This window comes from Sus scrofa, chromosome 13 (assembly GCF_000003025.6).
Source record: "Sus scrofa isolate TJ Tabasco breed Duroc chromosome 13, Sscrofa11.1, whole genome shotgun sequence".
Classification (NCBI taxonomy): domain Eukaryota; kingdom Metazoa; phylum Chordata; class Mammalia; order Artiodactyla; family Suidae; genus Sus; species Sus scrofa.
The window spans coordinates 40,114,631-40,138,468 of NC_010455.5; the positions used below are offsets into that span (position 1 = coordinate 40,114,631).

At 41.6% G+C, this 23,838-nt stretch overlaps 1 protein-coding gene across 18 annotated transcripts in view; it reads left to right on the forward strand.

Annotated features, from left to right (window-relative positions):
• Positions 1-23,838, forward strand: part of PXK (PX domain containing serine/threonine kinase like) — an 81,150-nt gene that overhangs the window by 35,393 nt on the left and 21,919 nt on the right. For all 18 annotated transcript variants that reach the window (XM_005669678.3, XM_003132276.5, XM_005669680.3 and 15 more), the window contains 9 exons: positions 10,063-10,140; positions 10,638-10,711; positions 11,512-11,586; positions 15,823-15,927; positions 16,984-17,085; positions 18,537-18,698; positions 19,129-19,246; positions 20,485-20,563; positions 23,103-23,151. In XM_005669678.3, coding sequence (XP_005669735.1) covers positions 10,063-10,140; positions 10,638-10,711; positions 11,512-11,586; positions 15,823-15,927; positions 16,984-17,085; positions 18,537-18,698; positions 19,129-19,246; positions 20,485-20,563; positions 23,103-23,151 — 842 coding nt within the window. The remainder of the gene's footprint in view (positions 1-10,062; positions 10,141-10,637; positions 10,712-11,511; positions 11,587-15,822; positions 15,928-16,983; positions 17,086-18,536; positions 18,699-19,128; positions 19,247-20,484; positions 20,564-23,102; positions 23,152-23,838) is intronic.

Consider the following 23,838-nt stretch of genomic DNA (forward strand, 5'->3'; position numbering starts at 1 on the left):
TGCATGCATATTATAGCCATCTTGCTCAGGAATGTACTTGCCATCTTCTAATGGAAGTGCTTGCAGGGATAAGAAAAATATCTTTCTAGAATGTGACCCGATGAGGGAAAGCTTGCTTCAAACTGACATTTACTATAAGTTATGAAAGTGAACATTGAATTGTTACAAGGCTTGCATTCTTCCCCCACTTGTTTTTTGGTTCATACAGGAGAAAAGGCATCATAGGCCCGGGGCTCCTAGGACAGCAGGCACTCTTTCAGAGTGGAGCTCAGAGCTCTCAGTTACCCATGCTGCACCTTGTTGTTTCTCAGAATTGTCAAACGGAGGGCTGTCTGGATGACTATTTTTTTGTTTTTTGGGTTTTTTTGGTCTTTTTAGGGCTGCACTTGTGCCATATGGAAGTTCCCAGCCTAGGGGTTGAATTGGAGCAGGATGTGCTGGCCCACACCACAGCCACACAAGGCCAGCAAGGCCAGTTCCGAGCCACATCTTCAACCTACACCACAGCTCACGGCAATGCCGGATCCTCAGCCCCACAGAGCAAGGTCAGCATTCCAACCCACATCCTCATGGATACTAGTTGGGTTCATTACCACTCAGCTACGACAGGAACTCCATGTCTGGATGACTTTTATCAGTCGATCCCAACACAGCCATGTTCACTGATTTGTCCACATTATTTCCTCAGAGTGTCTGCTAATGTTCTGAGGGCAGGCAGCAAGGTGTAGTGCACATGTGATGATGCCATTCATCCCATAAACCTTGAGTGCTCAGCCTACGCAGGGCTGGGTGTTGGGGATGCAGGTGTGAGGAAGGTGTGTACCAGAAGGATAGTGAGTCATCAGAGGTCAGAGTTCGAAGGGTGTTGGAGGGGATTTATTGAGATAAACTAACCCTCTCATTTTGTTTATTTTTAGTCTGCTTTTCTTTTGTTGTTGTTTTTCTTTCAGTTTTATTGAGATATAGTTTGACATACAGCACTGTGTAAGTTTAAGCTGTATGGCGTAATTTGTGAAATGATTATCACAATAAGTTTCATGACTGTCCATCATCTCGTATAGATAAAAAATTAAAGAGATAGCAAAAAAAAAAAAAAAAAAAAATAGGGAGTTCCCATTTTGGCTCAGTGGTAATGAACCCAACAAGTATCCATGAGGATACATGTTTGATCCCTGGCCTCACTTATAAGAGCTCACTTAGTGGGTTAAGATACAGCATTGCTTTGAGCTGTGGTGTAGGTCACAGATTCAGCTTGGAACTGGTGTTGCTGTGGCTCTGGTGTAGGCTGTCAGCTACAGCTCTGATTCAACCCCTAACCTGGGAACCTGAGAACTTCCATATGCCACAGTATGGCCCTAAAAAAAAAAAAAAAAAAAAGGAAATAGCAAAACAATATTTTTCTTTGTGATGAGAACTCTTAGGATTTACTCTCTTAGTAACTTTTGTATATAATGTACAGCAGTGTTAATTATATTTAAATTTAACATGTTGTACATGTAAACAGTACTTATTTATCTTGTAACTGGAAATTTGTACCTTTTGGCCACCTGCACCCGGTTCCTCCTCCCTTCTACCCCTCCTTTGGTAACCACAAATCTGACCTCTTTCTATGAGTTTGTTTTTTGAACAATAATTGACCTACAAGACTATGTAAGTTCCTTTTACACAACATTATGATTTGATGTTTGTACCACATTTCAAAATGATCACCTTAAGGCTAGTTATGATATGTCACTGACTGTATATTCCCCACACTGTACATTTCATACCTGAGATTCATTTGCTTTGCAACTGAAATTTTGTACCTTTTAATCTCCCTCACCTGTTTCTTTCCTCCCCCTACTCTCCTTCTCTCTGGCAACCACCTATTTGTTCTATCTATAACTCTATTTCTATTTTGTTATGTTTGTTCACTTGTTTTTTAGATTTCACATGTAAGTGAAATCATGTAGTATTTGTCCTTCTCTGTGTGACTTATTGTACCTAGTATAATACCTGTTAGGTCCATTCATGTTGTTACAAATGGCAAGATTTCTTTTTTTTTTATAGCTGATATATTCCATTTATACACACACATACATACTATTCATCTATTGATAGACATTTAGATTGCTTCCATATCTTGGCTATTGTGAATAATATCACAGTGAACATAGGGGTGTATATATCTTTTCTAATTAGCATTTTCAGAAGTTCCCTGGTGGCCTAGCACTTAAGGATCTGGTATTGACACTGCTGTGGCAGGTTTGATCTCTGGCTTGGGAACTTCTGTATGCCATTGGTGAGGCTAAACAATAAAAATTAAAAAAAATTAGTGTTTTCATTTTCTTCTAATAAATGTCCAGAAGTGGAATTGCTGAAACATATGGTAGTTCTATATTTAATTTTTTGAGGAATCTCCATATTTTTTTCCATAGTGGCCACACCAAGTTACATTCCCACCAACAGTGCAGCAGTTTTCCCTTTTCTCCGTACCCCCACCAACACTTGTTATTTATTTGTTGTCTTTTTTTTTTTGTCTTTTTGCTATTTCTTTGGGCTGCTCCCACGGCATACGGAAGTTCCCAGGCTAGGGGTCGAATCGGAGCTGTAGCCCTTGGCCTACACCAGAGCTACAGCAACGCGGGATCCGAGCCGCGTCTGCAACCTACACCACAGCTCACAGCAACGCCGGATCCTTAACCCACTGAGCAAGGGCAGGGACTGAACCTGCAACCTCATGGTTCCTAGTCGGATTCGTTAACCACTGCGCCAAGACGGGAACTCCCTATTTGTTGTCTTTTTAAGATAGCCATTCTGTCAGGTGTGAGGTGACATCTCATTGTGGTTGTGATTTATATTTCCTTGATTATGAGCAGTGTTGAGCATTTTTTCATGTGTCCGTTGACCGTCTGTATGTCTTCTTTGAAAAAAAATGTTTATTCAGGTACTGTGCCCACTTTTTAGTAGGTTTTTTGTGGGTTTTTTGGATATTGAGTCGTATAGATTCTTTGTATATTTTGGAGTTAAATCTCTTGTCAGACATGTTGTTTGCAAATATGTTTTCATATTCATTGGGTGGCCTTTTCATTTCATTGATGATTTTCTTTGCTGTGCAAAAGCTTTTAAGTTTGATTAGGTCCCATTTATTGATTTTGCTTTCTTGGGTTTCCCTTGCCTGATGAGACATATCCAAAAAAATACTGCTAAGACCAGTGTCAGAGAGCTTACTGCCTATTTTTTCTTCTGGGAGTTTTATGATTTTAGGTCTTACATTTACATCTTTAATCCATTTTAGTTTATTTTTATATATGATGTAAGAGAGCAGTACAGTTTGATTCTGTTGCAGGAAATCTGTCCAGTTTTCCCAACACCATTTATTGAAGAGGCTATCCTTTCTTTATTGTATATTCTTGCCTCCTTAGTTGTAGATTAATTGCCCATAGAAGTATGGGTTCATTTCTGAGATCTTTATTCTGTTTCATTTTTCTGTGTGCACATGCCCCAGTACCATACTGTTTTGGTTACTGAAGCTTTGTAGTATAGTTTGAAGTCACGAGTGTGATACTTCCAGCTTTGTTCTTTCTATAGATCATTTTGGCCACTGGAGATCTTTTGTGTTCCCATACAAATTTAGAATTACTTGTTCTAGCTCTGTGAAAAGTGTCAGATAGGTGTTGCATTGGATCTGTAGATTGCCTTGGGTACTATGGTCATTTTAACAATATTAATTCTTCCAATCCATGAACACGGTATATCTTTCCATCTGTTTGTGTCCTCTTCAATTTCCTTTGTTAGTGTCTTCAAGCTTTCCAAGTGCAGGTATTTCACTGCCTAGGTTGGATTTATTCCTAGGTATTTTTTTCTTTTTGATGTGATTATAAATGGGATTGTTTTCTTACTTTCCTCTTCTGATAGTTCATCATTAGCATATAGCGATGCAGCAGGTTTCTGTATATTAATTTTTTCATCCTCCAACTCTACTGAACTCATTGATGAGTTCAGGTTGAACCCTCTCATTTTATACACGAGTGACTGCCCCCAAGAAGAAAGGCCTTACCTCGGGTTGCACATTTGTATGATTGTGCAAGTGTCCAATTTCTGAATGTGTTTCCCAGTTAAAATACTGTTTGGCCCATGGAAGGTTGTCTCTTCAGGGTTGTCTGATCCCCGATCCTCCTGCTGTACCTCTCAAATGCTGCTGTTGTCCAGATCTTTCCCCTCTCCCTCTGCATGGCAGACAGTCAGGAGTCCAGAGCAGGTGTGGGCAGGGGTGTAAGAAGGCTGTCACAGACTCCTGCCAGAACCCAAATGCTCAAGGAGCTACTGCTATTGGAAGTTCCCCTGTGGCACAGTGGGTTAAGGATCCAATGTTCCTCCAGCTGTGGCGTAGGTTGCAATAAGGGGTAAATCTCCAAAATATATAAACATCTCTGCAGCTTAACATCAAAAAAGCAAACAACCTAGAGTTCCCTTGTGGCACAGTGGGTTAAGGATCTGGTGTTGTCACTGCAGTGGCTTGGGTTACTGCTGTGGCATAGGTTCCATCCCTGGCCTGGTAACGTCCATGTGCCACAGGTATGGCAAAAAAAAAAAAAAAAAAAAAAAAAAAAAAAATCTGCTGCTATTTAGAGAGCACAGTCCTGATGAAACATTAAGGGATGGATGCTTTTTTCAGAAAAGTGCTGATTTATTTCCCCTTTTGAATGAAATGTCAGAACTTGTCTTGCATCTATGCTGATTCACCAGCAGCCTCGGGAAAGGGAAACCCAGGCTGCCTCTTCCATGCTAGCTTGACTGAGACACTCCCCAAAAAGCCAGGCAGACTTGTCCAGCTTACCACATGGCCCATGGCTCCCGAGGGTGCCCTGTACACCTCCGGCTTCTGGCACTTCCACTTTAATAGGAATAATCTCTCTAGCTCCTGTCATTTTTCTTTTTTTCATCTTTTTAGGGCCGTACCCCTGGCATATGGAGGTTCCCAGGCTAGGGGTCAAATCAGAGCTAAAGCCCCGGCCTATGCCACAGCCACAGCAATGCCATATCTGAGCTGCATCTGTGACCTACACCACAGCTCATGGCAACACCACATCCTCAACCCACTGAGCAAGGCCAGGGATCAAACCTGTGTACTCATGGATACTAGTCAGATTCATTTCCACTGAGCCATGATGGGATTTCCATCTCTTATCACTTTTCTAAATGGTCCATAGTCAGCACTCAGCTTCCCTTTGCAGGATTTGAGCTCTGAGGTCAAGTTGGCTGAAGTCACTGTGACCACATTTCCTGCCTGTTGCTCTGACTGAGGCTAAAAGTGCTTCGTTGGAAGGGAACTGTTAATGCCACCTGTTCCCCGTGGGAGGGGTGACCAGGAGCTCACAGAACATCAGCAGCTGCCTCCTCTCCTTCCTGAGTCCCCAGCCTGGGTTTGCTGGTCCTTTTTGACTTTTTGCCTTTTCTAGGGCTGCTCCTGAGGCATATGGAGGTTCCCAGGCTAGGGGTCTAATCAGAGCTGTAGCCGCCAGCCTATGCCACAGCCACATCACTGGGGGATCCGAGCCACATCTGTGACCTAGACCACAGCTCATGGCAACGCCAGATCCTTAACCCATTGAGCAAGGCCAGGGATCGAACCCACAACCTCATGGCTCCTAGTCGGATTCCTTGACCACTGTGCTACGACGGGAACTCCCTTTTTTTCTTTTCCTTATGTTTTCTACATGACCTTGTCAGTTGATTCATTTGCAAATATTTTTTCCCATTCTGTGGGTTGTCTTTTTGTTTTGTTTAGGGTTTCCTTTGCTGTACAGAAACTTTTAAGTTTAATTAAGTTCCATTTGTTTGTTGTTGTTTTTACTGTCATTACTCTAAGATGTGGATCTAAGAAGATGTTGCCGTCCTTTATGTTGGAGAGTGATTGCCCTGTTTTCCTCTAAGAGTTTTCTAGTATCTGGTCTTATATTTAGGTCTTTAATCTATTTTGAGTTTCTTTTTGTGTATGGTGTTAGGGAGTGTTCTAATTTCATTCTTTTCCATGTGGCTGTCCAGTTTTCCCAGCACCACTTATTGAAAAGGCTGTCTTTTCTCCATTGTATATTCTTGCCTCCTTTGTCATAGATTAGTTGGCTGTAGGTGCGAGTTTTCCATATGACCAAATTCATAGAAAGGACATATAGGTCCTTGGTGCTTTGTTCAGGCAGGTTGTAGGGTGTTCTTTTGAATTAAAAAGTCTACTTGAGGGCCAGCTATTGTATAGGGAAAACAGGTGTCTCCCAGTCATGAGGGGTTTGTGTTGGGAAATACCCCCACCACCACCTTATTCATCTTGTTAACAAGGTGCTTCACTGCACTGTAGCCATATTCCCATCTCACACCATTCCAAGTAAGGAAGCTTTTAATGTCCACACAGATGTCACTTGGACAAGAAATCAGGAAGCCCACATCCTGGTTCCAACTTTATTATTAGCAGCAATTCCATTCTGGTCCTTAAGGTCCCGACCTATAACCCAAGTTGTCAGGGAGGAGAGAGTGGACCAGGTAGTGCCGAAGCTCCCTTCTAGTCCTAAAAGCCCAGGAATCTCATGAACAGGTCAGATAGTGGCAGGCTGAAGCAGGATGCTTCAGAGAGGTTGGAGGCCGCAGTGTAGTGGAAGCTGCTGAGTATCAACCTGCTGAGGTAGTGTAGGGATCTGGAGCCCAGTTGAGGGGCTGAAGGAGTCAGAGTTTTTTTTTTTCTGTAGTCATAATGTGGGCCTGGGATCTAGGAGATCCAGTGGGGCCAGCTGGTATGCTCCGAACTGAGAAGTCTGAGTTCTGTTGGAAGCACAGGACAGACTTGAAGGCATCGCTCTGCATTTCCTGTCTAGGGCTTGTTTGTCAGCATTTGCTGACCACGCACTATTCCCCATGTGTAAGTCAGTGCTAAAGAGGTAGAGGTAGACGGGTTTCTTTTCATAGATTTCATGTTCTAATGGGAGAATGTCCACATCCACTGAACATGTGTGGAACCCTTAGTTAGTCCTTCACCAAGTATTTATTGAGCACTTACTATGTGACAGGTATAAGAAAGGAATAGTTTCCTAACCCCACTCCTACCCCCATGCACTTCTGCAGGGAGATTGACAGGTGAAGACTGTGGCAGGATAAGCACATGGCAGCACTTTGAGGGTAGGGGGTGTGGGTGCAGATGAGTCAGATCTGAAGCTTGAGAAAGGCTTCCCAGAAGAAGTGTTACCTACACGGAGATTTGAGAGATGAGTAGAAATTAGCTAGACCAAGAGGTAAGGGTCGGTGCTCCAGGAGAGAAAAATATTTTCATATGGCTGTGGGCTTTGCCCAGTTTAAGGTATTTCTTTCCAGGCAGAGTTCACAGTCTAGTGGAAGACAGTATCCTTAATATAGGACAGAGTCCCACAGGAGAGGGACAGATGTAGCACCAAAAGTGTACAGAGAAGGGTGTCCTGGCTAGAGGTGCAGCAGATTTGGCCTGAGCCTCAAAGGATAGATGGGTAGGAATAGAAAATGCTGAGAGGTGGAGGTAGGCCAGTCTCAGGGTCCATGGCCTGTCACTCTCAGTGAAGGGAGTGTGAGGAACATACACTGTTGCGGGGTAAAGACAGAAAGGTAAGGTAAGGCCAGAGCTAGGTTGACCACTCTGAGCTTTAGAAGCTTGGTCTTGGTTTGGTAAGGAAATGGGGCACCAGTAAAGGCTTCTAAGCAGAGGAGATGTTTAGGGTTGAAATGTGTTATCTGAATCTGGGGAGAGAAGGGATTACTATTGGGAGCGTGGTAGTCATGTGATTTCCTTGACTATAAATCATAGTTCAGAGGAAAGAAAAAGTCCTTTCTGTAATTTCGAACCCATAAGGTTAAAAAAAAGCTCTTTGCTAGACCTTAATCTATCACTAACAAATCTAACACATTCCATTTGCTCACAGCTATTTCCCTTGTTCCTAAAACAATGTGCAATACGTAGTTGCACTCAGCAAATACTGTTGACTAATGATTTTGTGGGGAATTATGAGTCACTTTTAATTTTGAACCAATTGTCCTTTATAGTCTCTTAGAATGGCCTTGTATCGCATTTTAAAAATGGTCTTTCATGATCTTTCTCAAAGTTGCTATGATTTTCACTTAAAATAGTATCTTTTTAAGTAGTTTGTGTTTAAGTTATTTTGGAAATACTAATGTTTTATATCAATATTACCTATAGCAGAGGTACCGAGTTCCCACTGTTGGTTATGAAAATTCTTTTACTTCTAAGTTCTGCTACACCTAACCCCTCTAAATGGGTTATTGCATTGGGATAGTTAGAACAGTGTAAATGGAGTGTGTTTGGTATTTGTCATCTCATGTTTTCTTCTGTGTGACTAGCACTGACATTTTACATGTTGAGTCAGTGAGATCTTTTTTTTTGCTTTTTGGGGCTGCAGGTGCAGCACATGGAAGTTCCCAGGCTAGGGGTCCAATCAAAGCTGTAGCCTACACCACAGCCATAACAGCAGATGCAAGCCTTATCTGCGACCTACACCGCAGCTCGAAGCAATATCAGATCCTTAACCTACTAAGCAGGGCCAGGGATTGAACCCACATCCTCATGGATACTAGTCAGGTTCGTTTCCACTGAGCCACAATGGGAACTCTAGTAAGAGCATTTTCTTCCTTGAATTTCTTAATTCATGGTGAACTATAAAATATATCAGAATGATATTGTTTCCCAAGCTCTAGGCACAGTAATTCCAGTGAGGTCATTATGATACATGAAGAGCATTTCTGCTGAACCCCTTGTGCCTCACCAGTCTGTCTGGAATGTTACTGATGCCAGGCAGAGGTGCAATTCCACAATGAATTTGCAGGATTGCTCTTTGCTTTCACTGAGTCGCTGTGGCTCCATTCAGTCACTGCACTGAGAGAAAATAGCAAATTACAGATGTTGCTTTTTGCAGGAAATGTAAAAGCACAGTTATTCTGATAATTTCTTTATACAGTGAACTCAAAAGAATTTCCCCTTTTTATTGTTTTCTTAAAATGGGGAAACATTCTCATGATAAATTAGTACAAAGAGAAGGATGGATTTTTTTTCCCAGTAAACAGGCTTATGGTGATTACTTACAGTAGAAACGTGTTGTTAACGGGACATGGATGTTTTTCTAAAACACTCGCTTTTATTTCCAGTATATATATTTAAGGCTAATCGCTTCTTTGTTGGTAAAAGCTGTAATTTCCTGAGGAATGAAGATGAGATAAATATCACTTGGAACAACATTTATATGCTCTTCCAAGCTGACCTTAGAATATGTTTTGAGTTTTGCATTCAGGTTGTTGTCTGATGCATATAATGAATTCTTGGCATAAGCCAGCTGGTTTACATATTTTAGATCTTCCAGTTTAATTACTCCATTAGTAATTAGTTTATTTAATAAACTTTTAATTTTGGAATAATTTTAGACTTGCAGGAAAAAAAAAGGCATTCGTAGTGCAGAGTTTCCAGTGCCCCTCACTTGATTTACCCTAATGTTAACAGCTCATATAAGCATGGCACATTCATCAAAACTAAGAAATTGGCACTGGTACATTACTGTTAACTTTAGTTTTATTCAGATTTCACTAGTTTTTCCACTGATTACCTTATGCTGTTCCAGGTTTCAGTTTAGAATTACACATTTTATTTAGTCTGTGTTCATTTTGTTGTGATTAAGCTATTTAAAGTTACAGACCATAAGAATTCCGTTCGCAAGAATGAGATCTTGGAGTTCCTCATCGTGGCTCAGTGTAAACGAATCTGACTAGCATCCATGAGGACACAGGTTTGATCCCTGGCCTCCTCAGTGGGTTAAAGATCCAGCATTGCTGTGACCTATGGTATAGGTTGCAGACAAAGCTCAGATCTGCTGTTGCTGTGGCTGTGGTGTAGGCCAGCGGCTACAGCTCTGATTCGACCCCTAGCCTGAGAACCTCCATATGCTGTGGGTGTGGCCCTAAAGAGACCAAAACAAAAACAAAACAAACAAGAAGAATGATATTTCAGGGATATGGCACTTTTCTGATGTGTTTGACTAATTAATTTCCAAACTGTCTTTTCAGAGATTGCCTTACAGCAGGTTTCCATGTTCTTCAGATCAGAACCAAAGTGGGAGGTGGTAGAACCATTGAAAGACATAGGTGAGAAACTGCCCATTCTGTTAAAAAATTAAAGAACAGGATTCTTTGTCATGCTTTCCTTTAAGTATCCCAAGAAAGGTTTTATGTGAGTGAAATGCATAGGAAATACAGGTGATTTCTTTTTCTTTTTGCTTCTCTACTGTTTCAGGATGCAGTCCTTAACTTTTTACATTTACCGAATCTAGGTTAAAGCCCTATCTGAGGACTTGGATGGTGGTGTCTAGTAGTTTCAGTACCATCCTTCATTCCTCATCTGTCTTTTTCACTAGATCTAAACTGAAGTGCTTTTTTCCTATTTACATGAGTAGCATAATTTCTTTGCTGTTTTTTTCAGTGCAGCCTTTACCATGCCCATATTACCAAATGATTATTTACTGGTGCCTATATAGCTATGAGTAATATTACCAAACTTAATTTTTATTAATTCCTTGGTCAGTGTAAAGTATCAATTGGTGTAAAATCTTGTAGCTATAAACACATCTCTGCTTTTATGACAGGTTGGAGAATAAGGAAGAAATATTTCTTGATGAAGATTAAAAATCAGCCAAAGGAACGGCTAGTGTTAAGCTGGGTAAGCTAGTTTTTTTGCTTCAGACTCATTCCAAGGACTTCACATGGGTTTATCAAAGCAGATATTGACAAGAAAATTATGAAATTATATTGTGCTTCTGAGTAATGTTTAAAGGCTTCCTTGGTCCCACATCAAAGGAGAGTCATTTTAAATCACTTATTTGTGTATTTGGAAAAGCTGATGTGATTATAATTGATCCCGTAGTAAACATTTGAAAAGAAGAACAGCTTAAAATAATTCTCTGGAACATCTTAGGGCTGACAATCTGGCAGTTTGTCTTAAAGAAAATACTTAAGCTTTACTTTGTTTTATCCATCACTTAGTTCTAGTGATACATGTGGTTAATAGAATTAGGTCAGATTACAATTAAGTCCTGGTGTTTTTTTTTTTAAGGGCCACACCTGTGGCATAGGGAAGTTCCCAGGCTAGAGGTCAAATTGGAGCTGCAACTGCTAGCCTACACCACAGCCACAGCAATGCAAGATCCAAGCCGTGTCTGTGACCTATACCATAGCTCACCACAATGTGGGATCCTTAACCCAGGCATCCAGCCCGCATCCTCATGGATCTTAATCGGGTTTGTTAACCACTGAGCCACAATAGGAACCCCAAGTCCTAATATTTGTATGTTTATATACTGTCTCTCCAGAATGATCATGAAGCAGCAAGAATTAATGTGGTTTTCAACTTTGGTTTGTAGTCATATATATTTGAACAGATTGAAAAAATAGAAAGACTTAATAAGGAATTTTTCTTTTAATGATTAAGACAGCATCCTGATATTTCCTCCCATTTTGCAGGCTGACCTTGGTCCTGACAAGTATCTGTCAGATAAAGATTTTCAGTGTCTAATCAAGCTTCTGCCTTCCTGTTTGGTGAGTACAAGTCCTTCTCTTTTTCTTGGCTGATGACAGACTCACAATGTTTTCTTGTGGGTGACCATGGACACAAGAGCTGGAAATACTCTCTAGGCTCGAATATAGAGAGGTACAGTGGGTTTCATTTCGGACCAAACGTGCTCAGGCCTGCTCCCAGGGACCAGAGGCCATTTAAATGGCCTCATGACCTCAACGCAACCCATGAAACATGTGATAATTTAAATGCAGTTTTTGTGTTTTAAGCAGATATCAGAGTAGGAAAGCAGCCACTTCTCTAAGCCTCTTGTTCTTGGTGAGGATGTTTATGTCAGTGAATTGAAAGATCTGTTTCCAGCCTGAGGAAACAGGACTGATACAGATTTAGGTGAACTGAATGAGGAATTCTAATCCAAAGCTTACAGTGAACCCCATGAATATATTTCAAAATACATACAAAGGAGTTCCCGTCATGGCGCCGTGGTTAATGAATCCGACTAGGAACCATGAGGTTGAGGGTTCAGTCCCTGCCCTTGCTCAGTGGGTTAACGATCCGGCGTTGCCGTGAGCTGTGGTGTAGGTTGCAGACACGGCTTGGATCCCGCGTTGCTGTGGCTCTGGCGTAGGCCGGTGGCTACAGCTCCAATTGGATCCCTACCCTGGGAACCTCCATATGCCGTGGGAGCGGCCCAAGAAATAGCAAAAAAAAAAACAAAAAAACATACAAAAGTTCTTCAGGAAAGACTAATCTGGCCAGAAAATTGAGTTAGTAGTGATGTTCTATCTGTGGTCTGCATAAGGATGCAGCACCCTTGAATGGGTCACTCATGGACTAAGCACAATTACTCTGATCTGTCCACTTGGATTGGCAAATTCGTTTTTGAATATGAAGAGTGTCTTTTCTGTTGGGAGTTCCCTTGTGGTAAAGGTTAAGGTTCAGGCATTGTCATGTCAATGGCTTGGGTTGCTGCTGTGGTACAGGTTTGATTCCTGGCCTTGGAACTTGCATATGCCAAGGAAATGGCCAAAAAAAAAAAAAAAAAAAAAATGGAAGAAAGAAAGAAAGAAAAGAAAAAAGACAGTGCCTTGTTAAACTAGCAAAACCAAGCTTTTAATGAAGTATGCTGCCTGGCCAAGAAAGAAGCTGTGGTCTTTGAGTTTGATTAGTTGTGTCACATGGGCTGTGAACACTCAGTTCTAAATTTCTTTTAGTGGATGTATTTTTTTAAAAAGAAGATGGCGCAGACAATTCAGAAAGTCAGAAAATATAGATGAGCAAAAATAAAACGAAACTTTCCCGTAATTCCAACCAACCAGGAGTATGAACCAAAATGTCCAGTTGTTGGGTTACTTTGCCGTACAGCAGAAATTGACAGAGCATTGTAAATCAACTATAATAATTTTTTTAAGTTAAAAAAAACTCAAAATGTCCAGTTGTCACTTTACTAGAATTTTATGATTATTTTTGAAAAATTATATACATATTGTTTTTTATTAAAATCTAGTTGATTTACAATGTGCCAATTTCTGCTGTATAGCAAAGTGACTCAGTTATACATATGTATATTCTTTTTTTTTTTTTTCTTTTTTTGTCTTTTTGCCTTTACTAGGGCCGCTCCTGAGGCATATGGAGGTTCCCAGGCTAGGGGTCTAATCAGAGCTGTAGCCGCCGGCCTACACCAGAGCCACAGCAACGCAGGATCCGAGCCAAGTCTGCAACCTACACCACGGCAACGCCAGATCCTTAACCCACTGAGCAAGGCCAGGGATTGAACCTGAAACCTCATGGTTCTCAGTCGGATTCGTTAACCACTGTGCCACGACAGGAACTCCTGTATGTTCTTTTTTAATATTCTCTTCTATCATGCTCTATCCCAGGAGACTGGATATAGTTCCCTGTGTTCTACAGTAGAACCTCATTGTTTATCCATTCTAAATGTAATAGTTTGGATCTGCCAATCCCAAACTCCCAGTCCATCCCATTTCCTCCCCACTTCCCTTGGCAACCGCAAGTCTGTTCTCTGTGTCTGTGAATCTGTTTCTGTGTTGCAATAGGTTCATTTGTGCCATACTTTAGATTCTACATATAAGTGATATCATATGGTATTTGTCTTTCTTTTTCTGACTTCACTTAGTATGATAATCTCCAGTTGCATTCATGTTGCTGCGAATGGCATTATTTCATTCTTTCTTATAGCTGAGTAACATTCCATTGTGTGTGTGTGTGCGCGCCCGCGCGTGCACGCACACATGTCTGTGCATATATACACCACATCTTTTTTTTATTTTTCTGGCTGCACCTGTGGCATATGGAAATTCGCAGGCCATGAATCAAACCCCCACTACAGCAATGGCTTGAGCTGCTGTGGTGACAATGCCATATCCTTAACATTACTCCACAGGAGAATTCCTATAGCACATCTTCTTGATCCATTCGTCTCTAGATGGACATGTAGGTTGTTTCCATCTCTTGGCTATTGTGAATAGTGCTGCTGTGAGCATAGGAGTAACTGTATCTTCCGGATTTCTGGTTTTGTCCAGATATATGCCTAGGAGTAGGATTGTTGGATCATATGGTAATTCTACTTTTAGTTTTCAGAGGAACCTCCACACTTTTTTTCATAGTAATTGTACCAACTTACATTCCTACTAACAGCGTAGGAGGGCTCCTTTTTCTCCACACCCTCTTCAGCATTATTATTTATAGACCTAATAATGGCCATACGAATTGTTTTAAAATCTAATTTTTGTTGTTAATTGTGTACTGTGAATCTATTTTGTTGTTAATAAATAATGTCATTATTGCTAGCTGCATAGAATTATCATTGGCTATACCTCACTTCACTTGGGTAATCTACTTAGGCATTTGGATCACCTCTAGTTTTTTGCTCTTATTTTTTGAAAAAAGCCATAGCAAACAATTTTGATGAAATATTTGTAACCATCCTCAATTATTTTTGTAAAATAAAGTAAATAAAATAGAGTTAATAGAATTAATTTCTAAGTAATTATAGGGAGATATTTTGGGACTATATAAATAGCCTGTTTGTTTTTTTAATCAAATCCACTAGTTTTAGCTTTCATAGAGATTTTCTAACATCATCATTTCTCTTATATATATTAGCTGGCATTCTGCTGTAAGGAAGAGGTTCTTGTTCATTCTTCTTTATGTCAATATAGACTCAAGGATTTTTATTTTATTCATTGGGTTTCTTTTTGAGGTAATGCAGATGTTCTAAAATTAGATTGTGTGAAGTTGCACAACTTTGGACATACAGAAAACCACTGAGTTGTATGCTTTAAACAGGTGAATTATAATGAGATGCAAATTACATTTCACTAAAGCCATTAAAATATCAGCAGCAACATTTTGATGTGATGATCAGGACAAACTTCATAATCAATTTACTCGATTTTCCTGGGCACACCCTTCTACCCCCTGACCCAGTCAATCCCTGCCTGTCAAATCCTTGCACAGCTCAGCTCCCAAGGGTTTAAATCTTCGTGGTACTAATGGACATTGTAATACCTGAAGCCAATTGATCCATGCAACTAAAATTCCATGTCATCTGAGGACTTTCCTTCCAGTCATTAAATAATTCGTCTTACTCTCCACCCTACTTGGTTGACGTCAATGGCCCCCTCTCCGGAGGACAGCATGAATCATCCTATTGCACACTTACTCCAGTAGAGAAACAGGAATAGTCATGCTAGCTGCCCTGGAAAAAGGCCTCGATGCCCAAAGATGCTACTTTTGTTTGTTTCTGGCTGTCACTCCCTGGTTTGTCACCAAACAGCAGTGTGGAATGTTAAGCAAAGCTCTGAGTAAAGGCACATTTATCCTGGTTCCCGCTTGGTTCTTCTAGGATTTGACTGTGTTCTTTACCTATTTACATAGGCAGACTATTAAAACCACTGTTCCAAAGACTCAGACTTTCCCTCTCTTGTAGCATGCTTTCATCTGAACTGTACCAGGATAGTACACATGCCAGAGCAGATACCTTCATGTGGAGAGCTTAGCACATCCTTTATCCACTTCCTTCTGTCTCTATTGTTTATGCTTCTTCTCTCATCTAAAAATGAGTTACTAGTTTGTCATCTAAGTAACTTGAAAATGCCATGTGTTCAGGGAATATCCTGCATTTATGGGCAATTAAACTATCAAGTTGGCATTTGACTTGGCATAACTAGATCCTGGATCTAAAAGGGCCTAGATGCTGATGCAGATAAATGTGAATTTCTTTTTTCTTTTGGCAGCATCCTTACATCTTTCGTGTTACCTTTGCCACAGCTAACGAATCCTCGGCATTGTTAATTAGGATGTTTAATGAAAAAGGAACTTTGAAGGACCTGATCTACAAGGTACTTGTGATGCAAGTTCACAGTCATGAGGAAGTTCTTAAGTCCCTTAAGAACCTATTACTGATATTTGATTCCCTAAGCTTCCAGAAACTAGGCCTTGAGGATTTAATTTTAATTTTATTTGGAATTTATTTTTATCTTAGCAATAGAAACTACCCAGTTTGGTTAAAGAGCATTCCTTTCCCCACATGAAGGTAGGTTGAAACATTCCATTACATTCCATTACATTGTGGGCTGCTCTTAGGTCAGTTTTAGTTTATGTTTTTAACTTAATAAATCATTATTGATTTATCTCAGTAAAACTGGAAAAAAATTTTTTTTGAGTATTTTTTTTTTTTTATGTCTTTTTAGGGCTGCACCCATGGCATATGGAAGTTCCCAGGATAGGGGTTGCATTGGTGCTGCAGCTGCTGGCCTAAGGCACAATCATAGCAACTAGGGATCTGAGCCTTGCCTGCCACCTACATCACAGCTCATGGTAACGCTGGATCCTTAACCCACTGAGCGAGGGCAGGGATTGAACCCACGTCCTTACAGATACTAGCTGGGTTCATTACCGCTGAGCTGTGATGAGAATGCCAAAAAAAAAATTTTTTTAAAGAAAGTAATACTAAGAAGCTTTCCAAACAAACTGATAGAAAAGGAGATTAGATTTGAGGTTACCAGAGATTGGAGAGGGGGTTAGATGAAGGCAATCACAAGGTACGTACTTCCAGTTATAAGTACTAGGAATGTAATATACAACATGATAAATACAGTTAACGCTGTTGTATTTTTTTTTTTTTAAAAGCACTACCAAAGAATTCTAAGCATATACAAGACTTGGGGTCAGCTAAGGTCAAGGCCAGGAACATCTTTACTAGAAAAGGGATGGAACTCAAGTCAGCCTCTATTAACTGTACAGACTGCTACAGTTAGTAGAGGCTGACATCCTGCCAGCTGGACTCACTCATCTGGTGCCCCCCAGCCTCTTAGCATCCTGCCTGTTCAGGAAGGTCATGTGTAGAATTGAACCCTTCTAGTGCCTTCTTATGTGCTCTTTGTTCCTTTCCAAAGGCAAAACCAAAAGACCCATTCCTAAGGAAGTACTGTAACCCTAAGAAGATTCAAGGCCTTGAACTCCAGCAAATAAAAACATATGGGCGGCAAATATTAGAGGTAAGAAGTATGTAACTTTTGTTTGTTTGTTTGTTTTTTGGTAACTTTTGTTTAAGTTGCATTAGAATTTTACCCAGCATCACAGTATTCTTTTGGAAAGTTCTCAGGGAAATATCTAAGAATAGTTTAAGTTGTCTGATCACTTATAAAGTGATGGCTTTGTCCTATTTTATCCCAAAAATCAAATATTTGAGACTAAGGCAGTAATTTAGATCTACCAAGTTCCACAAGCTTAGCTGTTGGAATTTAGGGTCTGATTGTGTGAATACCAGTTTTTGTGTTAATTTTGATCTTTATCTTTGTGCCAAGATTCTTGCTTTTGTTATATCGTATACATAACCATATGGCTCCCTTACAGAAGTAAAACTAACATGAAAACGCCTTCCCCACATCACTCTCTAGAGTAGCATTCACCAAGCTTCTTGGATTGTACATTCCTATCAGTGAAAACAATTTAAGCATAACTCCTCCACTCCAATGTTATATATATTTAGCCATTATATAAATGTACTACTACTACTAATATTTTGTATGTTATAAGTTAAGAATGAGGAGTTCACGTTGTGGCTCAGTGGAAATGAATCTGACTAGTATCTATGAGAAGGCAAGTTCAGTCCCTGGCCTTGCTCAGTGGGTTAAGGATCTGGCGTTTCTGTGAGCTACTGTTTAGGTCGCAGACGTGGCTCAGATCTGGTGTTGCTGTGGCTGTGGAGTAGGCTAGTGGCTATGGCTCTAATTCAACCCCTAGCCTAATAACTTGCATACGCTGTGGGTGGAGCCCTAAAAAGACAAAAAAAAAAAAAAAAGAGAGAGAGAAAAAGAGAAGTTATAATGTTTTCATCCTGGATTTTCCTGGGCACCTCTTTGGCAAGCACTGCTCTAGTCCACCAAATCTTTGCAGGGCTGAGTCCAGACATCTCTGTTACTGGCTGAGCCACTGTTTGTTAATTGGCACCTGAAAAGTTGGCTTTTTGTGGGAGGCTGTCATGTGTTTCTATTAATAAACAGCCAGAATATATTCTGAGGCAAGACAAGACCAGAGATGTTTTCAACTTGGCCCCTTTTCCCAAATAATTGGCTGAAGCACTGGCATGACAGTTGTATTCATCTGTGCAGGAGAATCTTTGCCCTAAAGAGAAGTGGGCTCTTGGGATCAGAAAGTGCTTACAGTAGAGGCTTTTGGCATCAAAGGTATTAATCCCAAGCAGATGCAGGCTGCTTCTTTATTCTTTGGAAATAAGGGAGCTTGGCTTTGCGTTTTCACAGCTGGAAGGCGTTCAGCATCAGTCCCTTTTCCAAACAGATGGATGGAGATAGCATTTTTCTTTAGGAATTTCTCCAGTAATCTGTGGTTTTGTTTCAAAATGTGTTGATTTAGAAAACAAAGTATAACCTGTCTTGTATGTGACTGAGTTGGAGGGGAAATGTAACCTGTACATATTCTTTAATAGGTACTAAAGTTTCTCCATGACAAAGGGTTCCCTTATGGGCATCTTCATGCCTCCAATGTGGTGCTAGAAGGAGACACTTGCCGGCTGCTAGACCTTGAGAATTCCTTGTTGGGCCTCCCTTCCTTCTACCGATCCTATTTCTCACAATTCAGGAAAATCAATGTAAGTTGCTGAAAGTCATGAAACAGCAGGTTCATGTTTCGGTATTAACTCTCCCCAAGGCAGGCCCCATGATCTGCCAGTGTAGGAAATATGCACTCAGCAGTGAAAGGTGCAGTTGGGGTAGGCCATGCCTATTGCCCGTTTCTCCTACAGAGCATTGCTGATCTCCAGGAGGCTCGCTGGGATGGAGCTGGGACAAGGGAGGCATAGAATCACAGATTGGAAAACCACGGAGGGTAGGAATAAGGTCTTTGGCCTGAGCAGTGCCTTGTGAACTTTACTAAAGGTTTCAGAGTTGGGTTGTCGTGACCAGTGACGAATGAGGTTGCCCCTGAGCCATGTTTCTCAGTGGAAGCCTAGGACACGAGCCTGGGGATTCATAAAGCCAAAGTGAAGGCAAAACATGCCGCTGCTCCCTTTCGTTCCACAGACACTGGAGAGTGTGGACGTCTTCTGCTTCGGCCACTTACTGTATGAAATGACTTACGGACGACCGCCAGACTCGGTGCCTGTAGACTCCTTCCCGCCTGCACCGTCTATGGCTGTGGGTCAGTATTGGGTTCAGAGGGGTCTTCCGGGTCCTGGAAATGTTTTGAGCTACTCCTGCCTGCCCACCCCGCCACCCCACCTTTCCATGGCCCAGAGAGGGCCCCAAGGAAGTCGACCTGCTCCACAGCCAGAACTTCTTATTCTTTTAAAAGTCGTCTGATTAACTTCCTTAATACATTTCACTGAAAATTCAGATAGCTTGTCTATTTGTCAGGCTGTCTGAAACCTCAAGGAGCATTTCATAACATGCATTTGAATCTCGGAAGCAAGAGGCTGTGAAGAGAAGTAGGGCCAGACTAAGTCTGATACAGAAGGAGAAGCCAAGACCAGGCCACTCGAAGCCAGTCTTGGAGACTCCAGGGTCGGGAGTCAGACCCAGGCTGGAATGGGCCCTGCAAAGATGGCCACCGGCTGGACACCTGGTAGAGGAAAGCCCGGCAAGCCCGGAGCTGGGAGAAGCAGAAAGGAGGGCAGACACCTGGCACGTTGGACCCAGGTGCTCTTCTGGCCCACAGAGGGGGCTGAGGCGAGCAAGGGCTGGGTGGGAGGCACCTGCAGGAAGGAGGGCTGTAGGAACTGCTGTGCACTCACACAGGGGCCCTTTCGTCCCATCCAGAGCCAGCTGAGAACTCCCTACCAGAGCAGAGACGGGAGGGCAGGGTATACTGGTCAACCCTCCAGCAGTGCTAGTTTTGTGTCACATGAGGTGATTTCAGGGAACAGGCCTCCAGATGACGTTGGGTTGAATTTGAGCAACTGAAACTGCACAGTGACCTCCAAGTAGGAAAATCTGGCTGCTTTTGTTTATATCATACAAGGTGTTGGGTGGCGAGATACCAACTGTTGGCATTTCCCATGCTGGTTTTGACTGAAAGCAGACAAGCAGAGAAATGCCTTTCAGGTTCAGAATTTTACTTCTGTGGAGTGTTTACTTCTCTTTTAAAAGAGAAGACGCATTTATGAATGATATCTGGAATCCTTCCTCCAATTATCTCCAAAATGTACTTAGCTTTCTGTCAGCATGTGGTTCCTGAGCCATTTCTTTTGAGTCATCGGTAGTATCAGTGTTGCTGGCGCTCCCCTCCCCATGTATACCATCTGTCTGTGCGTGAAGAGTTTTGACACTGTCCTGAACAGCACGCAGACAGTTGTTGCAAAGCGGTGTCAAACTTTTCATCACCAAGTGGATTTGCCAGCATGTTTTGTGGAACTAAAATGTGTATCTGTTCATTTCAAGTGGCCGTGTTGGAGTCTACGCTGTCTTGTGAAGCCTGTAAAAATGGCATGCCTACCGTCTCCCGGCTCTTACAGATGCCGTAAGTCAATCCCACGCCTTGGGTGGAACCTTCCTTAGTGTGGTGAGCACCAGACTGGTAGCCCAGGTGTTTGGTCCCAGTAGAGACTCAGTGGTGGTCCTTGCAGAGTCAGCGTGACCTGCCTGCTGACGGTCGCTTTCTGGCTGATGTCCTGACCTTTCCCTATGACCCTCTGCACCATAGTCTGATTGCCATTTTGTAACATCATTGTCACCCGCACATCTCTCTGTGTCTGTGTTGGCATTGTGTAGTGGATGTGTGGCAGCCCCCCTTGGGAAATACTGAAGGGGCCACTTGGGCAGCTCTCCTTATGACCCCGTTTCAGTTCAGCGTGCGGCCCTCAGCTGTGGTTCCTTCATGGTCACCGGCCTTGGACGGCTGGCCTCTAAGAGGAGGGCAGTGTGTTTCTGGGCCCCCCTGTACCTGTTTGTTCATTTACTCACTGTGTAACATTTATCTAACATCTGACATGCACATGCGCTGTGCTAGGGGTGTCGGGCTCAGAGGATATCTCCCTTGAACAGGGTAGTGAGTAGTCCATTGAGGTGGTTGAAATAGTGCTTTGGGGCCTTTCCTTTGGGTACGGTTTTTATTCCTTCATGGAAAAGCAGCACAGTGGTTAAGAAGTGTGTATCTGAAGTTAGACAGACCTGGGGATGGGCCCAGCTTTACCTTCTGTGACCTTGGGCAGGTTCTTTAACCTCTGGAAGATGAATTTCCTCATCTGCAATTGGGGATAATAATAGTCCCTGCCTTAGAGAGCTGTTGGGAGATTTAATGAGCTGACTCCTAGTACAGTGCCAGTGACTTAAGGTGCTTATTAAATGTTCGTTACATTTACTACTGATTCAGCTTGTACTTTGTGCCCCACAGTATACCCAATGCCTTGTGAACAGAGGTATTCAGGAAACAATAATATGGGAAACAAGGCAGGCCAGTTCGTAGTACACACAGCCTGAGTTCAGAGGAGGCAGTGGTAACTTCAAGTTCCCTGTGTTTAGGGAGGGCGCTGTCCATAGAAAGCCCTTACCGCCGGGATGTGACCGTCTAGATGTTGGACTGACACTGATGCATCCCTCTCTGAACCAGCCACCGTCCCTAAATATGTAAACGTGGAAAAGTAGACCTAGTCAGGGGAACGAAGTGATTTTCACACACTCTTTTAGAACAAATGTATTTGTAGTTAGGAAACAGCTTGTAACCACGTTCATTTACTTGGGTGTATATTTGCACAAATACAGCCTCAAAGCTCTTACATTCCCCCCACCCAGTCTTCCAGTTCTAAAGTGAATCCAAATATTTTTTCTTCACCGAAGTCTTTCTACCCTCTGGGCTTCATCGAGCCTAGAGACAGCACTTGGAGAGGTGTGAATTGTGTTCAGTTAAAACTGGTGTCTGGAAGTAAGTGGACCCTTGGCCTTGAAAGGGAGAGTTATGTCTCCACCTCCAGGCCACCTAGGGAGCACCTGAACTATGTCATTTCTACTTGTGATGGAGTTCCCCTTTTTTTTTTTTTTTTTTTAAGGGAAACAATTCAAGGCTGACTTAAAACTATTAGGGTACTGCCCAAATAGCCATTTAAATTCTCGGACCTGTCTCAGCCAAAACAGTTCAGAATTCCTCCAGTTATTGTTTTCTTTCTTTCTTTCTTTCTTCCTTTCTTCCTTTTCTTTTTTTCCTTTCTTCCTTTTTTCTTTTTTTTTTTTTTTTTTGCTTCTTAGGGCCACACCCGAGGCATATGGAAGTTCCCAGGCTAGGGGTCGAATCAGAGCTACAGCTGCCTGCCTACACCACAGTTCATGGCAACACCTGATCCTTACCTCACTGAAGGAGCCCAGGGATCAAACTCATGTCCTCGTGGAGCCTAGTTGGGTTCATTACTGCTGAGCCACAATAGGAACTCCCTGTTATTGTTCTTAGCAACATACTCTTGAAGAGAGAATTGGTATTCTCCAAAAGCTGCTATTTCTTTTTCAGAGAGCATGAGAAACACAACTTTTCTTAGAAGAAAATTATTTCTGTATTAGATTCCAATCAGTACAATTCTTTTTTATTGACTTGTACATTTTTTAGTATATTGAGCTTTAAATTTTCTCCTCCTCTGGGGCAAAAAAAAAAAAAAAAAAAGAAAGAAAAAGAAAAAGAAAACCAGTTGTTCTGTTTACAAATATCTATCACATATATTATTTGAAATATAAATGTAATAAATAATAAGTTTTTTTCAAAGTGTGATTTAATTTACTATATAGCATGAGAGGACTGTTGCTCCTCTGGGTGGGGAAATCACCACCCTATACAGCTGACCCAGTCTTCCGGTGAGCTCTGAGGCAGTGGGGGTAGTGAGGAGGTTTCTGGAGGTCACCTTGGGTGGCCCAGAAACTCCTCTGAGTTTGTTGATAAACATGAACTGTTGGGTTGAGTGGAGCCGGGGGAGCAGTGGGGACTTGCGGGGCTAAAGCTGTCTCATTCTGCTTTGATCCTGTTCTCAGAGTGCCCTTGGTTTACGAAAAATGTTTTCATTTTTTTCTTTTCTTCACAGATTATTCAGTGATGTTCTGCTAACCACTTCTGAAAAGCCACAGTTTAAGGTAAAGCAAATTATGTCATTTCTTGTTTTGTGACATAAATGTTTTCTCTGAGAGCTAGTCCTTTTTTAATCAAAAAAGAGATGGTACAGTATTTATCAGAAGTGTAGCCTGAGGAAAAATGTGCACTTAAGAACATTTTTTTGGGGGGGGGGACCATACTGAGGACAGTAGCCTGGGAGACAGCTTCTCAGGTAGCTCTAAGGAACCATTATGCAAAGCAAGGGAGCAGCCAGGATATATATGAAATTTTTGCTGGGAAAAACCTATAGTCAAGCATAAAAAGATTACTGCTAATCACAAAAAACAGGCTTCTCAAGTTAATGATTTTAGTGCTTGTCTGTGTATAACAGATGCAAGAACCTGGTGTCGTTGAAATTCTTTCTTAGATAGGCATCTTAACTATCTAGGGTCCAAAGCACAGAATGCTTCTGGGTTTTCTCCATCCTGAATTCCTCCAAGAGTGAACCTCCATGGGCAGTTGCAGTAAGTTGTAGCTTAATCCTTGTAGAGCAGGAATGGTGGGCAGCATTCTTTGTTTTAAATAAAGGAAAATTGAAAACAATCTAAATATCATACAATTACAGAATAGTTTAACAGTTAATAGTTTATCTATTTGATAAAATGTGGGGTTTTTTTTGTTTTTTGTTTTTGCCTTTTGGGGCTGCACATGCAGCATATGGAAGTTCC